This window comes from Eptatretus burgeri, chromosome 6 (assembly GCF_056783735.1).
Source record: "Eptatretus burgeri isolate ZD-2024b chromosome 6, Ebu_testis_v1, whole genome shotgun sequence".
Classification (NCBI taxonomy): Eukaryota; Metazoa; Chordata; class Myxini; order Myxiniformes; family Myxinidae; genus Eptatretus; species Eptatretus burgeri.
In genome coordinates, this window is record NC_140966.1 from 77,349,821 (window position 1) to 77,367,387 (window position 17,567).

The 17,567-nt window shown below is 45.8% G+C and overlaps 1 protein-coding gene across 7 annotated transcripts in view; it reads right to left on the reverse strand.

The window, feature by feature from the left end:
- Nucleotides 1-17,567, reverse strand: part of LOC147025119 (uncharacterized) — a 135,162-nt gene that overhangs the window by 56,346 nt on the left and 61,249 nt on the right. The window contains exons 45-54 of one of the 7 annotated variants that reach the window (XM_085885749.1): nucleotides 16,406-16,522; nucleotides 16,010-16,114; nucleotides 15,438-15,557; nucleotides 14,599-14,724; nucleotides 14,295-14,399; nucleotides 13,802-13,921; nucleotides 10,173-10,292; nucleotides 9,685-9,810; nucleotides 5,531-5,635; nucleotides 4,964-5,083 (exon numbers count right to left, since the gene is read on the reverse strand). In XM_085885749.1, coding sequence (XP_085741875.1) covers nucleotides 4,964-5,083; nucleotides 5,531-5,635; nucleotides 9,685-9,810; nucleotides 10,173-10,292; nucleotides 13,802-13,921; nucleotides 14,295-14,399; nucleotides 14,599-14,724; nucleotides 15,438-15,557; nucleotides 16,010-16,114; nucleotides 16,406-16,522 — 1,164 coding nt within the window. The remainder of the gene's footprint in view (nucleotides 1-4,963; nucleotides 5,084-5,530; nucleotides 5,636-9,684; nucleotides 9,811-10,172; nucleotides 10,293-13,801; nucleotides 13,922-14,294; nucleotides 14,400-14,598; nucleotides 14,725-15,437; nucleotides 15,558-16,009; nucleotides 16,115-16,405; nucleotides 16,523-17,567) is intronic. The other 6 variants (XM_085885750.1, XM_085885751.1, XM_085885752.1 and 3 more) reach the window with 6 other exon arrangements.

Sequence of the window (17,567 nt, forward strand, 5' to 3'; positions counted from 1 at the left end):
CTTCAAATCTCGACCAAGTTATCAACTGCCATTCTGGTGTTTCACAGTCAGGGCGAGGCATCAATGTGTGTGTCGTCCTTCAGATGGACCTTCAACTGTTCTTCCCTTCTGAGAGCGTTAGTTGGAGGATGTTGGAGATCCCATGGCTTCATTCGCAAAGAGTGGGCAAGCTATCACAGGCACCGTGAAGACATTCAAAATTCCTGCTCGAACCGACAGGGGGGCACTGCATTAGCAGCAAAGCTGCACCCACAGACGATGATGCTACCCTTAGCCACGTGCTGTGTATGAATGAGGAAGAATATTCAATACGTCTCATTGCCAGTTCAACAGCGACTGGTTTCGCCTCGCTATCAACGGAGCACTACCGCCTGCTGAGTGATTTGGTGGCTCCAAATAGACCCAGTGATGACGTGCTATCCTTTCAGGACATCATGGCGAAAATGAAGACCCACTTGGCGCCAGAGAAGTCGTTACATCTCGCGCGGTTCCAGTTCGATCATCTCGCTAAGGGTGGCGAGGAGCGCGTTGCGGACTTCGTAGCACGGGTGAAGCATTCGGCTGTGCCGTGTAAATTCACGACAGAGGAGCGTCCGACACGGCTCAGAGATCGTTTTATTTCTGGTCTGCGAGACGCAAAGATGGTAGCAGCCATCCTGCGATTGACCGACATCACATTCGACTCGGCGGTCGTGACTGCTTCATCTGTCGAGCAGACACTCACGGATGTCCGTGCCATTGCTGGCCAGGACGTAGTGAATAGCTCCAGCTGGAGCATGGCGGCTAATCCCGAGGTCCACGCGGTGACCGCACAAGTGCCGCGGGTCGCGCAGCCCGGAGTCCGAGCGATGGCTCAAGTGCCGCAGGTCGCACGCGCGCCTGGCGGTGCGGGACGAGGGGCACCGCAGCACGGTCGCACCGGGAGCGAAGGGGCACTGCAGCACGGTCGCACCTGGAGCGAAGGAGTTTTCCGCGGGTGCTGGGAGTGTGGGGGTCCGCACATGCGACATATGTGCCTGTATAAGAACACCGTGTGTTTGCATTGTCACAAGGTGGGACATTTGAAGCGTGTGTGTCGGATGGCGGGGGCCTCCGTTGGGGTCTTGGATGACGAGGTGCGAGAGGACCCCAGTGACCTGGAGATCGGCCTGCCACCGGGGCCTGACGATGCCGGCGAGCCGGAGCGGGAGATGCAACCACGGTTGAGTCTGTTTTCCGTGGGTTCGGAGATGACGACGCCTTTCACGGTTGAGGTCGAAGTGAATGGCCAACCGACTGTGTTTTGCGTGGATACCGGGGCTGCAGTGTCGGTCATGGATGAGCAGGCGGCTCGTGGTCTTCGCGGTATTTCGCCTGGTCAAGACGGCCTTGTCGTTATACACGTACACCGGTGAGGCGATTGCACCGCTTGCGAGGGCCGACGTCTCAGTGCGCTACCGAGATCGACGCGCCCGGCTCTCGGTGTTCGTTGTACGAGGGGAGGGGCCCCCCCTGTTGGGTCGGGACTGGCTGGCACACCTCGGACTGGATCTCCGGTTCGTACCTCCAGATGTGCCAGTGCTCTCTTCGAGGCCTTCGTCGAGTACCGAGGGCGAGGCTCTGGCGGCGGAGGCCGCGTCGATGCAGCGGGAGCGACCGTTCGTTGCTTCCTGCGGTGGTGATGTGCAGTTCGAGATCGGCGAGAGCCGTATCAGCTCTCGCGATGAGTTCCCGCGCTTCGCTCGCGATGAGTTCCCGCACTGCGGCAGTGTTTGTGAGGCAATGCACGTCGGTGTTGTGCAGGCAGCTTCGACAGGTGACGGTGAGCCCGTGGCATTAAAGGGAGTCGCGAGTCACAACATCGAGTCGACAACCAAGAAGTGGACTCGTGATGTAGGTTGTGGGTTGTTGTTCATGGCATATGTGCTTTTCCTTGCTCTAGTGATGCAGTTTAACGTTGTTGAAATAAATGCCAGCAGTTCTCGTGTAAAAGTGGATTTGGCGGGGATCAGTCAATGGGAGTTGTATTATGATCAATGTGATGTGGGGGCTTCGGGAGCGGTGGTGGCGAATAAAAAAGTTGGGTTGGCCGTCCATTGTCCCGGGCCGCAGGTAATTGCTTTGTCATGTGCTGGGATTTTATCAGAAAAGCGCGCTGTACGGAAAAATGAATTTGCAATGCTTCGAATAATGTTCGTAGTGATTTATAACGAGCCTATGATTGCAGTGTGGGTTAAATGGTGTTGCTCCCGTCTAGCTGCCGTATGGGTCTCGGAGGTCGACTCGGAACCAAGACTGGTGCCCTGGTCGGCGTTACCCCCACCTCTGGTTGCGAGCGCAGCTCTCTGTGTTCACTCAAGGCCGTTGGGACGGGCGTTGGCGTCTCAACTGATTGTGGTGCGTGAGTTGTTTTGGCGCATTAGATGAATGCAGCCAGCAGTGCTGTTCAGCGCCCCCAGCCAAGGTCGATCAAGGCTGGCGCCACGGCTTCCAGACAGCGGGCTGCCGGCCTCGGGATGTTTATCTACGTCGGGTCTGCTTGGGGGGAGTGGGCCAGAGGCGTTTGATGGGGCCGGGGAGGTTGGCTCGAAGGGTCGTCACTACCTCGGCGAGGGCCATGTCAGCATGGACCGCCTGGGGGCGTTTTTGCTGCGTAGTGCTGCTGTGCTTCTCATTTGCTGCTTCATATCGGTAACACGGTCAGAGTGGGGGGGGGGGGCTTTGTGCACCTCCGTCTTTGGAACCTGGCCTTTACTGCTCCACTCGCTCGCATCGACGCATTATATGATGTGGTGTGCTATTATACTTCGCTATTTTCATTTTATTTCCATGATTATTATACGAAGTCCTTCGTGTTCTGTACGCTTCTTATAATGGTAATCATTTAATAATCATAGTTTTAGGGGGGAGGAGTGTGGTGGAGTCTGCGGGCCTACGGGGAAGGGCATGGTGATGATGCATGATGGGCGTGATGATGGGAGGAGTGGTCGTGGGGGTCAGTGTATCGGCAAGGGATATGAGGTGTGCGCGCCGCCTGAGGCGTCGTAGTAATGCTGGAGTCGGCCGGCTCGTGAGTGTACCGAGTACGGAATAAAGGGGAGCCGCGGGCACAGTACGCCCATGCTCGCACTTGTGCAACACAGCCCGGCTCGACTGTTCCTCCGCATCGTGCCTGCCTGCTAAGCATCTCCCATTTCAGTACATTACAGTTTCGTGGGTGAGTGGGTTCGGCCTTGTTGGAAAGACCTCACTGGTGAGGGTATGATTCATTTTCAAACTCAGTGGAAATACTGGAGGACCCCTCAATTTGTAGATTCGCTGTTTGTGGACCCCGTGTATTCAAGGGTCATGAAGTGTGTCCTTCATCTGCATTCACTTGTATTATTTTAACACCTCAGGACTCTTCTCCTGTAGATACCTGGGAAATTGGAAATCAGCTCAGATCACAGAATTACATAAAAAGGTGCAAAAATGGATTCCCTGAACTACAACCCGATTAGCTTCCTGTACTTCCAATCATCAGCAAGCTCATGCAATCCATCATCACGGTTGACGTAAAATCGTTACTTTTCTCCAACAGCCTCATGTGAGATAATCAATTTGGATTCAGACCTGGTCACTCCCTCTTCGACGTGCTGATTCTATTCTCTCTGCAATGGTGGAGGCCCTCAATATCAGACGTGATATCAGCGCCGTCTCTCTGAACATTTCTCGAGTTTTTGATACAGTCTGGTATCCTGCCTTACTCTCCACAATGTCTGCATATGGAATCCAAGGCCAACTCCACCATTGGATTACTCACTTCCTCCACTCTTGTAGACAATGTGTGGCTCTCAACAGAACACACACCCTCTCCTCTCCCTGTCAAGGCTGGAGTACCCCCATGGCAGTGTTCTCAGACCACATCTTATTCCTCATTAACATCAATGATCTCACTGACTTTCTGGAAAATCGTATACATCTCTTTGCTGATGACTGCATTCTCTACCGTGACAACTCTCATGCTTCTGACAGACAAGCATTATCCTCTTCCCTCTCCGCAGACCTTGACAAAATCACAAGCTGGTCAAACACAATTTTGTTCATGTATCCATATTGTCCAACCTTTGCATTCTCAATTACCCTTCATCGTTACCTGCATCCCTTGTTTGTCCATGTCCATCTATTTTCTCCCTCCACCCTGCTGGTTTACCCATTCTCCTCCTGTTCCATTTGTTATGTTGTGTCCTGAAGTATTCTGTGTAATCGTTCTTCCAAGAACATAGACCATGTTGAAAACAAACAAACAAACAACAAATTTCAACAATGTTCCGCCATTCGTGTCATTTTTCAGGCAGGTATCCCCCATGAACAGCGGGGTCCAAAAAGTATTCACAATCTGTGTGGGAGTGTTGGCTTGAACAGATGGATTCTCAGCTACGGAATGATTCATGACTTGTCATGAACACCCGAAGCTCTTCCAAGAGGATGGGCTTTGATCATTTGAGGAGATCTTGTTTAAATTAGATTACAAGCCACTTTCAAAGAGTGAAGTCTTCATCAAAGATAATGCTGTGAATGAGAGTGCATTTTTCATGGCAAGAAACACTCCAAATGGTTTGCAGTTGCCCAATCGGAAATGAAGATTGGCATTTGGTAGTGATGGTACCGGCACACATGGGGCTGTTCTTTTCTGGAGGAAACGTAGGAACCTTAGTCCCCTTTTAACAATTATAAACTGTTCGGTGCTGTGGTTTTGCCCCTGGAGGAGCATTCATAATGAGATCACATTCCTTCTGGAATTGAACAAAGATGAAAACAGGAATGAGTTCCTGGAAAATGTTTGGCATATTCTGTACAAAATAAATAATGGAAAACAATTCACATTACAAGCTTACATCGTAAATTAATAGATAGTTTATTACATCCACCTTTATTGAAAAGGTATCTGATGCGATAATTACTCAAGATGCGAAAAAACATCCAAATTCTGTCTTAAAACTACCTGTGCAGGTGTGTTCATCTCCAGTGTAACCAAGCCAGCAGATACAGCTGTAAGAACCAGGAGTGTTTGAGCATGTTGCGTTTGGATGGCAAGTTGTCGGAGAAGAACACTCATTGATATCTGAAGAAGAAGACACCGTATATGGAATATAATTATTTGGGCTATCAGATATCATCAGGTATCATCAGGTTATCATGAGGTTTACAGTTTGAAATTTCTCAGTGTTTGAAGCTGATGGGAAAAGAGGAAACTACCTGATGGAAACCAGGTGAATAGAGGAAGCAGAATTGCTACAAAATTGGGATTTTGGAGATTGTTTTCAATTGACTGTTTAATCTTCTATTGGTTGAGTTATATATGTGCCCAGGAACTAAATTATCTTTGGAATTACTGAAACTCAAACATACTAACACACACACACACACACACACACACACACACACACACACACACACACACACACACACACACACACACACACACACACACACACACACACACACACACACACACACACACTCTACACGAACATGTAAAACATATTAAGTTTTCAACATGTCATCTCACCTGCACAGGTGAGTCCGTTCCCCCTCCAGCCGACCCGACAAACACAGCGACCTTCATTGCAGTTGGCATTGGAATCGCATGTTTCTCTTCCACAAGGACCGGGGACTGGATCACATGGACACAAATTATCACAATCGGTCCCTTAGACACCCACAAACTACACTTTGATGGACACTTGCATTGAGATAACTAGAGGGGGAGCACTCGGGAGAGTGCAAAACCTCCGCCGCCAAGACTGCTGGGTCACTCAAGTGAACCTTATATCTGATTCATTAAATATGATGTCAACAGTGCTGAGAGTTATAGTTCTTTTCTCCAACATTTTTTTTGGGAGGGGGGGAGGTTGGAAATCACTTAAAACGTGGTGTAATTTGACATAAAAATGCAAAAAAAAAAAATCGAAATTTTGTTGAAAAAAAAGTTGCAAAATTTTTTTTCTCCAACAATTGTTTTTTGGGGGGGTTGGAAATCACTATAAACATGTAGAAATGCAAATGTTTTTCTTTGTTTTTGGGGGGGGGGTATTTTTTTTGGGGGGGGGGAGGGTTGGAAATCACTTAAAACATGTAAAAATACAAAAAAAAAATTTTCTCAAACAATTTTTTTGGGGGGGGGGTTGGAAATCGCTTAAAATATGTAGAAATGCAAGGAAAATTTTTTTTCTCCAACAATTTTTTTGGGGGGGTAACAATTTTTTGAGGGGGTTGGAAATCACTTAAAACATGTAGAAATGCAAAAAATATTTTTTTCGCCATTTTGGGGGGGGGGGTTAATTTTTTTTTTGGGGGGGGGTGTTGGAAATCACTGAAAACATGTAGAAATGCAAAAAAAATTCTCTATATTTTGGGGGGGGGGTAAAAAAAAATTGGGGGGGGGGGTTGGAAATCACTTAAAACATGTAGAAATGCAAAAAAAAAAAATTTTTCTCCAACAATTTTTTTTTTTGGGGAGGGGGGGACCAAGTCCAAAATTTGATGGCATGATCCTTGGACCATACCTAACCCCCCCCCCCCCACCAAGTTTCGTCGAAATCCGTCGAGGAGTTTTTCCGTAATACTGTTCACAAACAAACAAACAAACAAACAAGCAGTCATAGACTGGTACTTTCGAAATCGTCAACTTGACCTCTGACCTTGTCTCATAAAAGCTGTCTCTGGAAAAGGTCGCGACGCAAACCAGAAGTTTCTACAATGATTCTGTACCAAAGCATCAAAAATCGAATGTTTTGGATGTTTGACCTCACTGTGACCTTGACCTTTGACCGATTTAGACCAAAAACTAATCAGCACTTGCCATCACCCTCCTGAATCATGTGGTGTAATTTGACATTGGTAGCTTCTTCCGTTCTCAAGTTATCATGCCTACAAACAAACAAACAAACAAACAAGCAGTCATAGACTGGTACTTACGAAATCGTCAACTTGACCTCTGACCTTGTCTAATAAAAGCTGTCTCGAGAGAAGGTAGCGACGCAAACCAGAAGTTTCTCGATGATTCTGTACCAAACCATCAAAAATCGAATGTTTTGGATGTTTGACCTCACTGTGACCTTGACCTTTGACCGATTTTGACCAAAATCTAATCAGCACTTGCCATCACCCTCCTGAATCGCGTGGTGTAATTTGACATTGGCAGCTTCTTTCGTTCTCGAGTTATTGTGCCTACAAACAAACAAACAAACAAACAAACAGCAACGGGAGGCATCAATAAACCAACGAAATCTTTAGATTTCGTAAGTAACAAGCAGTCATAGACTGGTACTTACGAAATCGTCAACTTGACCTCTGACCTTGTCTAATAAAAGCTGTCTCGAGAGAACGTAGCGACGCAAACCAGAAGTTTCTCGATGATTCTGTACCAAACCATCAAAAATCAAATGTTTTGGATGTTTGACCTCACCGTGACTTTGAACTTTGACCGATTTTGACCAAAATCTAATCAGTGCAAGCCATCACCCTCCTGAATCACGTGGTGTAATTTGACATTGGTAGTTTCTTCTGTTCTCGAGTTATCATTTTTTGGATGTTTGACCTCACTGTGACCTTGACCTTTGACCGATTTTGACCAAAATCTAATCAGCATGAGCCATCACCCTCCTGAATCACGTGGTGTAATTTGACATTGGTAGCTTTTTTTGTTGTCGAGTTATCGTGCCAACAAACAAACAAACAAACAAACAAACATACAAACAGAAATGGAAGTCATCAATATACTTCCGAAATCTTTAGATTTCGTAAGTCACAAACGGAAGTCATCAATATACTGTTGTGGTTACCAAATTCGCAAACCACCATTCAGGTCCCTTAGGTGAGATATCTCGGTAAGTATATGTGTAGTTAGGCCCAAACCCGTTGTCTAGTGGGAATACATGTCATTTATGCGTGCTGCGACTCTTCAGGATAGCCGTTTTTCTTTTACTATCTTTAATTTGGACCAACCGCCATTGTTACCACCACCAACCACCACATCAACCACCCACCGTGGCGCCGCTTCACGTCACACCTCGCAACCGTCGCATCGCCACCGTTCTTGCGCCGCTTGTGGGTACCGGTGTTGGACTCGTGCAGGGCGCGCGCCGAACAGCGTGTACAAAACCACGGATTTTCCACTTCAAAAACGGATCAAAAACGACACACGCCCACTTTTGTTCCGTCCAATCGGTGAGCGAGGGGCGATTTGGCCCCGCCCCCAGGGCGTTGGAGGGCGGTCGCTATATGCAAATTTATGGATCAAAAAGCATTCACGCCCACTTTTTCTCGGGCCAATGGGGAGTGAGGTGAAAGGTCGAAGGGAGGGGGTCAAAGATGAGAGAGCGAAGCCACGGGGCTGATATAAGCGACCGCGTTCATCAGTCAAGGGGGATAAGAGTTAAGACTTCGCGGGCGGTGGAGTTGGGAAGAAGAAGCAAGAAGGAGTTGGTCGTCGTCGTGTGCGTTGGAGTCGGAACGGAGGGAACGGAGCTGTGGAGAGGCGGCGAGGGCAGACGAGGGGGTGCTCGTGTCGTGCAGGGAGCTGCACACCAGGGAGGCCGACGGCGCGACCTGGCCGAGGTGGAGACGCTCGTCGTGGGACTCGAGGCAGAGTAGGAATCCTCTATACCCCGAGCATCAGCAACCCCCTCCTGTTTCCCCCCGCGCTGAGATAGTGCGACCAAGGGGGCCCCTTTCCCACCCCCTACCAGACACTGCCCGCGAGGCCTGCGGAGTTGAGGCACCATCGCCGCTCCGCGTCTCATCACCAGACGGGTAGGCCCGACCCGGTCTCGGCCTCAGGCCCGCCTCATCCTTGAGGGTTCTCTGTTATTTTCCTTTGCTTTGAGTGTGTGTGTTGTCGGCGCCGTCTGTGAAGTAAAATTGTATAAGTGTTGCCGTGTGCTCGCGTAATCGGTATTAGATCTGCATTGTCGCATTTGCTTTTTGTGTAAAAATTACATTGTGTTTCTTTCCTTTTCTATGTGCTTTTGGTGGAATTGAATATGTGTGCTTTCCGTTCATCGCGAATAAATGTGCTTTGTGTTGAACTGTTTCCCGCTTCGCTTCGTCATTTCTTTCATTGAATCCTCATCTTGCTTCACGTAAAGGGTTGGTAGTGGGCTGAATACGCCCGATAATTAATCGAACCGTCGAGGTCGACGAATAACACCGCTCGGTTATCCCGATAGTACGGAACGGGTCGCTTAAGTGGCCCGTGTCCGAAGTCGACCTGCGGCGAGGTGCGATCGCCCGGTCTACCCTCCGTGTGGGTACTTAGGTAGGTCGAATTTGGCGAGCAACCCTATCCCACGCGGGGGCAGATTGGCTCGATCGCGGTGAGACCGAAAGGTCCACCCGTGACTGGTTCCCGGCGTTAGTCCGAGAGGGTCACGACTGGATTGTCCGTCCGGTGGGCGACGTGCCGCGATTCGAGTTACGTGGCCGTCAGCACGCCGGCGGGCTCGAATCCGCAACAATACTTACGAAATCTTTAGATTTCGGAAGTAACAAACAGAAAGGGGTGAAAACAGTAACCTCCATCCATCTTCGAAGATGGCGGAGGTTAATTATCAGCTGTTCTCTGTTTGCAATCAAATCCTCATGAGGAAAAGGGAAAACACAGACTGATGTGTAAAAAAAATAGAAATTTAAAATGATGAAAAACCATTGAAAACACTTCACCTTCACAAGTTGTGGAACTTCCAGGTACAAGCTGTTGTCCGGAAGGACAGTAGCACTGAAAGCTTCCAGGTGTGTTCACACACGTGTGGCTGCATCCACCGTTGCTTGAGGAGCATTCGTCAATGTCTGTGAAAATAAATCCATGACTTTGACCACAGTTTTATCTTCACCGGAGCAACGTTTGAATGGTTCAGCAATTGTGTCACCTTCCATGTTTTGCCGCGATAAACCATTCTGGATGAATTTAGAATTTCCAACGTTATTTACACAAAAATGGGAAGATGAAGACATGAAAGGAATGGTGTGAATAATACATCACAGTCGATGATAAATATCTTCCACGATTCGAATAACCAGATTCCATTTTAATTGGAATAACAGTTCATTGCATTCACCTTGATATCAAAGCATATCCCACACAATCATTTCACAAACTGCAAAAAGGAATGAAATATTTTGAGGATTTTCAATCCATCTCCCGAAATTACCTGTGCAGGTGTGTCCATCTCCAGTGTAACCAAGCCAGCAGGTACACTCATAAGAGCCAGGAGTGTTTGAGCATGTTGCGCTTGAATGGCAAGTCGTCGGAGAAGAACATTCATCGATATCTGAAGAAGATGAAGAAGCAGAGGTTAACGAGGTGTGGAGGAAGAGGAAGAAATAAGAATAAGTATTAGTTGCGTTGATAGGATAGCCGAGAGGTATAGGCAATGGCCTGCTGAGCTGTATAACCAGGCTTCAAATCTCGACCAAGTTATCAACTGCCATTCTGGTGTTTCACAGTCAGGGCGAGGCATCAATGTGTGTGCCGTCCTTCAGATGGACCTTCAACTGTTCTTCCCTTCTGAGAGCGTTAGTTGGAGGATGTTGGAGATCCCATGGCTTCATTCGCAAAGAGTGGGCAAGCTATCACAGGCACCGTGAAAACATTCAAAATTCCTGCTCTAACCGACAGGGGGGCACTGCATTAGCAGCAAATCTGCACCCACAGGAGATGATGCTACCCTTAGCCACGTGCTGTGTATGAATGAGGAAGAATATTCAATACGTCTCATTGCCAGTTCAACAGCGACTGGTTTCGTGGGTGAGTGGGTTCGGCCTTGTTGTAAAGCCCTCACTGGTGAGGGTGTGATTCATTTTCAAACTCAGTGGAAATACTGGAGGACCCCTCAATCTGTAGATTCGCTGTTTGTGGACCCCGTGTATTCAAGGGTCATGAAGTGTGTCCTGCATCTGCATTCACTTGTATTATTTTAACACCTCAGGACTCCTCTCCTGTAGATACCTGGGAAATTGGAAATCAGCTAAGATCACAGAATTACATAAAAAGGTGCAAAAATGGATTCCCTGAACTACAACCCGATTAGCTTCCTGTACTTCCAATCATCAGCAAGGTCATGCAATCCATCATCACGGTTGACATAAAATCGTTCCTTTTCTCCAACAGCCTCATGTGAGATAATCAATTTGGATTCAGACCTGGTCACTCCCTCTTCGACGTGCTGATTCTATTCTCTCTGCAATGGTGGAGGCCCTCAATATCAGACGTGATATCAGCGCCGTCTCTCTGAACATTTCTCGAGTTTTTGATACAGTCTGGTATCCTGCCTTACTCTCCACGATGTCTGCATATGGAATCCAAGGCCAACTCCACCATTGGATTACTCACTTCCTCCACTCTTGTAGAACAATGTGTGGCTCTCAACAGAACACACACCCTCTCCTCTCCCTGTCAAGGCTGGAGTACCCCCATGGCGGTGTTCTCAGACCACATCTTATTCCTCATTAACATCAATGATCTCACTGACTCTCGGGAAAATCGTATCCATTTCTTTGCTGATGACTGCATTCTCCACCGTGACAACTCTCATGCTTCTGACAGACAAGCATTATCCTCTTCCCTCTCCGCAGACCTTGACAAAATCACAAGCTGGTCAAACACAATTTTGTTCATGTATCCATATTGTCCAACCTTTGCGTTCTCAATTACCCCTCATCGTTACCTGCATCCCTTGTTTGTCCATGTCCATCTATTTCTCCCTCCACCCTGCTGGTTTACCCATTCTCCTCCTGTTCCATTTGTTATGTTGTGTCCTGAAGTATTCTGTGTAATCGTTCTTCCAAGAACATAGACCATGTTGAAAACAAACAAACAAACAACAAATTTCAACAATGTTCCGCCATTCGTGTCATTTTTCAGGAAGGTATCCCCCATGAACAGCGGGGTCCAAAAGTATTCACAATCTGTGTGGGAGTGTTGGCTTGAACAGATGGATTCTCAGCTACGGAATGATTCATGACTTGTCATGAGCACCCTCAAGCTCTGCCAAGAGGATGGGCTTTGATCATTTGAGGAGATCTTGTTTAAATTAGATTACAAGCCACTTTCAAAGAGTGAAGTCTTCATCAAAGATAATGCTGTGAATGAGAGTGCATTTTTCATGGCAAGAAACACTCCAAATGGTTTGCAGTTGCCCAATCGGAAAAAGGAGATTGGCATTTGGTGGTGGTGGGACCGGCACACAGGGGGCTGTTCTTTTCTAGAGGCAACGTAGGAACCTTTCTCTCCTTTTAACAACTGGGTAGTCAATCTAGTCTACCCTGATTATCAGTATTTCCGTCGATATGTTTGTTGGGTAGTCGATCAAGTCGAAAAAAAAATCTCAAAATTCTTTTTTTGAGATTTGTTCTTCCCTTATTATCAGTATTTAAAATGGCGATTTCAGTTAATACAATGGCGATTTCGATGAAACTTGGTTGGTAGGTTCATACCATGACCTTGTTATGTGCAAATGAGTACCGTTGCTATGGACACCACCGCTGCCTAGCAACGGGACCTTGAAACTTTTGAAAAATTATATAAAATAAATTTTTTCGAAAAACAAAAATTGGGCCACGAGCAACTGGGGGCAGTACATTCAGTCATATTGTCAAAAATTTCCAGCCGGATCCTATGAAAACTGTCGGAGAAGATCGACTTTGAATGAACCCTGGTCGAAAACAATAAAAAAAACGAAGTTCGTTATATCTCAAAGACTTTGAGTCAGAGATACATGAAACTGGTATGGTAGGTTCATGCTATATCCGAGTTATGTGTGAGAAAGAACAGTTGCTCTGGACCCCTCCGTTGCCTAGCAACGGCCGAAAAAACCTCTAAATGTGGGGGTATTTTCACGAAAAAACAATCTGCAGCATTAACCCTTGAAATTAGAATCATGAATTTTCTTGTGCTTTATCCTCAGGTCATTCCCCATAGAACGGGCCCATCGCGTCAGGTTCTATTGGGTAGTCGACTACCCATGTCTGCCTACTGGCTTGTTGGGTAGTCGATCTAGTCTGTCTGTATGTATGTCTGTTCGGTACAGTGCTCCGTTAATACAATGAAAATTTCGAAGAAACTAGGTTGGTAGGTTCATCCCATGACCTGGTTGTGTGCAAATGAGAACCGTTGCTATGGACCCATCCGTTGCCAAGCAACAGACCTTTGAAATTTTCAAAAAAATTTCTCAAAAATTAATTTTTTCGAAAATCAAAAATCGGGCCACGAGCGACTGTGGGCAGTACATTCAGCCATATTGTCAAAAATTTCCAGCCGGATCCTCCGAAAACTGTCGGAGAAGGTAGACTTTGAATGAACACTGGTCGAAAACAATAAAAAAAACGAAGTTCGTTATATCTCATAGACTATGAGTCAGATATACATGAAACTGGTATGGTAGGTTCATGGTATGTCCTAGTTATGTGTGAGAAAGAACCGTTGCTATGGACGCTTTCGTTGGCTAGTAACGGCTGAAAAACGACGAAATTCGACTTGATCGACGACCCATGTCCGCCTACCGGCTTGTTATAAACTGTTTGGTGCAATGGTTTTGTCCCTGGAGGAGCATTTGTAATGGGATCACATTCCTTCTGGAATTGAACAGAGATGAAAACAGGAATGAGTTCCTGGGAAAATGTTTGGCATATTCTGTACAAAATAAATAATGTAAACAATTCACATTACAAGCTTACATCGCAAATTAATCGATGCTTTATGACATCCACCTTTACTGAAAAGGTATCTGATGCGATAATTACTCAACAAACGTAAACACGTCCACATTCTTCATAAAACTACCTGTGCAGGTGTGTCCATTTCCAGTGTAGCCACTCGAGCAGGTACAGAGGAAAGAACCAGGAGTGTTTGAGCATGTTGCGTGTGGATGGCAAGTAGTCAGAGAAGAACATTCATCGATATCTGAAGAAGAAGACACCGTATATGGAATATAATTATTTGGGCTATCAGGTATCATCAGGTATCATCAGGTTATCATCAGGTTATCAAGGTTAACAGTTTGAAAGTTACTCAGTGTTTGAAGCTGATGGGAAAGGAGGAAACGACACCTGATGGAAACCAGGTGAATAGAGGAAGCAGAGTTGCCACAAAATTGTGATTTTGGAGATTTTTTTCAATTGACTGTTTAATCTTCCATTGGTTGAGTTGTATATGTGCAGAGGAAATAAATTATCTTTACAATTACTGAAACTCAAACATACCAACACACACACACACACTCATTAATTTTACATGAACATGTGAAACCTATGAAGTTTTCAACATGTCATCTCACCTGTACAGGTGACTCCATTCCCCCTCCAGCCGACCCGACAAACACAGCGACCTTCATTGCAGTTGGCATTGGAATCGCATGTTTCTCTTCCACAATTACCGGAGGCTGGATGACATGGACACAAATTATCACAATCGGTCCCTCAGACACCCACAAACTACACTGAGATGGACACTTGCATTGAGAAAATTATCAGCTGTTCTCTGTTTGCAATCAAATCCTCATGAGGAAAAGGGAAAACACAGACTGATGTGTAAAAAAAATAGAAATTTAAAATGATGAAAAACCATTGGAAACACTTCACCTTCACAAGTTGTGGAACTTCCAGGTACAAGCTGTTGTCCGGAAGGACAGTAGCACTGAAAGCTTCCAGGTGTGTTCACACACGTGTGGCTGCATCCACCGTTGCTTGAGGAGCATTCGTCAATGTCTGTGAAAATAAATCCATGACTTTGACCACAGTTTTATCTTCACCGGAGCAACGTTTGGATGGTTCAGCAATTGTGTCACCTTCCATGTTTTGCCGCGATAAACCATTCTGGATGAATTTAGAATTTCCAACGTTATTTACACAAAAATGGGAAGATGAAGACATGAAAGGAATGGTGTGAATAATACATCACAGTCGATGATAAATATATATGCCTGGTGTTGGCGCAGTGGTTCGGGCAGCGGCTTGGGATCCAAAAGGTCCTGAGTTCAAGTCCCGTTGGGCCACTGAATTAACACACCAGGGGGTTGACTCAGCCTGTCAACCTTCCGAGGTCGGCGAAGTGAGTACCAATGTACTGGGCCGGTGTATACCCCGGTTAAAATAGGTGTACCATATCCCTGTGTTGTAAGAGGCGACCAGGGTTGCGTCAGGAAGGGCATCCGGCGTAAAACATGTGCCAAATCACTATGCGGATCATACGGATGATCCGCTGTGGCGACCCCGAACGGGAGCAGCCGAAAGAAGAAGAAGAGAGAGAGAGAGTCGATGATAAATATCTTCCACGATTCGAATAACCAGATTCCATTTCAATTGGAATAACAGTTCATTGCATTCAACTTGATATCAAAGCATATCCCTCGCAATCATTTTACAAACTGCAAAAATGAATGAAATATTTTGAGGATTTTCCATCCGTCTCCCGAACTTACCTGTGCAGGTGTGTCCATCTCCAGTGTAACCAAGCCAGCAGGTACACTCATAAGAGCCAGGAGTGTTTGAGCATGTTGCGCTTGAATGGCAAGTCGTCAGAGAAGAACATTCATTGATATCTGAAGAAGATGAAGAAGCAGAGGTTAACGAGGTGTGGAGGAAGAGGAAGAAATAAGAATAAGTATTAGTTGCGTTGATAGGATAGCCGAGAGGTATAGGCAATCGCCTGCTGAGCTGTATAACCAGGCTTCACCAGATGGGAAAAGAGGAAACGACAGCTGATGGAAACCAGGTGAATAGAGGAAGCAGAATTGCCACAAAATTGTGATTTTGGAGATTGTTTTCAATTTACTGTTTAATCTTCCATTGGTTGAGTTATGTATGTGCTCAGGAACTAAATTATCTTTCCAATTACTGAAACTCAAACATACCAACACACACACACACACACACACACACACACACACACACACACACACACACACACACACACACACACACACACACACACACACTCATTAATTATACATGAACATGTGAAACCTATGAAGTTTTCAACATGTCATCTCACCTGCACAGGTGAGTCCGTTCCCCCTCCAGCCGACCCGACAAACACAGCGACCTTCATTGCAGTTGGCATTGGAATCGCATGTTTCTGTTCCACAATTACCGGAGGCTGGATCACATGGACACAAATTATCACAATCGGTCCCTCAGACACCCACAAACTACACTTAGATGGACACTTGCATTGAGAAAATTATCAGCTGTTCTCTGTTTGCAATGAAATCCTCATGAGGAAAAGGGAAAACACAGACTGATGTGTAAAAAAAATAGAAATTTAAAATGATGAAAAACCATTGGAAACACTTCACCTTCACAAGTTGTGGAACTTCCAGGTACAAGTTGCTATCTTTACATTTCCATTAGCTCAAACATACCAACACACACATAATTTTTTCCCCACCTGTGCAGTTGTATCCATTTCCGAAGTAGCCAGCTCGACAAGTGCACGAGTAAGAACCAATTGTGTTCCGGCACTCTGCGTTGGAATCGCAAACCACACCGTCACATTCATTCACATCTGCGTGGAAACAAATGCGAAGCTTTTGAAGGGTTACCATTATAAAAGCAGTAGACATGACAAAAATGGATTTGTAGAGGTCATGCAATGATGAGGAGGTCATGCAAATGAACATATTGAAATCATCATCAATATTGATTTCACCATTGGTGCCTCTATAATTGTCAGGGATTATAGGATAGTCCAGAGTTGTGCATACTCCACTCCACTGTTCAGCCTGGGTTTGAATCTCAGGCAGCTATAAACTGCCATATTGATGCTTTATGTAGAGGGCAAGGCATCAATGAGTGTGTTGTCTCTCGGATGGACGTTAAGCTGGATGAGCAATATTTCAGCACCGGTCGTTGGTGAAGCATAAAGATCAGTGTCTTTTATGAAGAGTAGGTGAGTTATAACCAGCGCCCTACACAAAGTCTGGCATGACAAGCTGATTCTGCAAAATATTTGCTCTAAAAATGTTCCTTGACTGACCCCACATGAAGTTGAGGATAATTTCACGATTAAAATCATCCAGTGGTAATTGTGAACACAGAGAAAACCAGAATGGCACTTAATAGAATGTATACCGCCATCATGCTGAACAGTTTACGTTTTGTATCCCACTGATGTGCAGATGGAGATCCAGCCTCTTAATCAAAATCTAATGAGCTTGTTCTTGTCACCAACCCAACTCAACCACCTCGTTTTGTCACAACTCGTAGACACAACTTTTTTGAAATATCATGCAACATATCATTTTTCGACTTGTCACTCAGTAATGAAGAATCACTTAAAAATGAGATGATACGGATCCAGATCCGGATCTTCTCCAAAATCAAACCATTCCATCATCATTAGAATAACACACACCCAACCTGTGCACTACGTTTCATCGGGATCCATCCACAACTTTTTGAGATATCATGCTATATATGTAGTTTTCACCCCAATCACTCAATGGTGAGAATCACTTTTAAAATTCTAGTATTTCATTTGAATCTGTCCATAACCGTTTGAGATATCCTGCTCACAGACAGAGAAACAGACAGGGGTGAAAATAACCTCC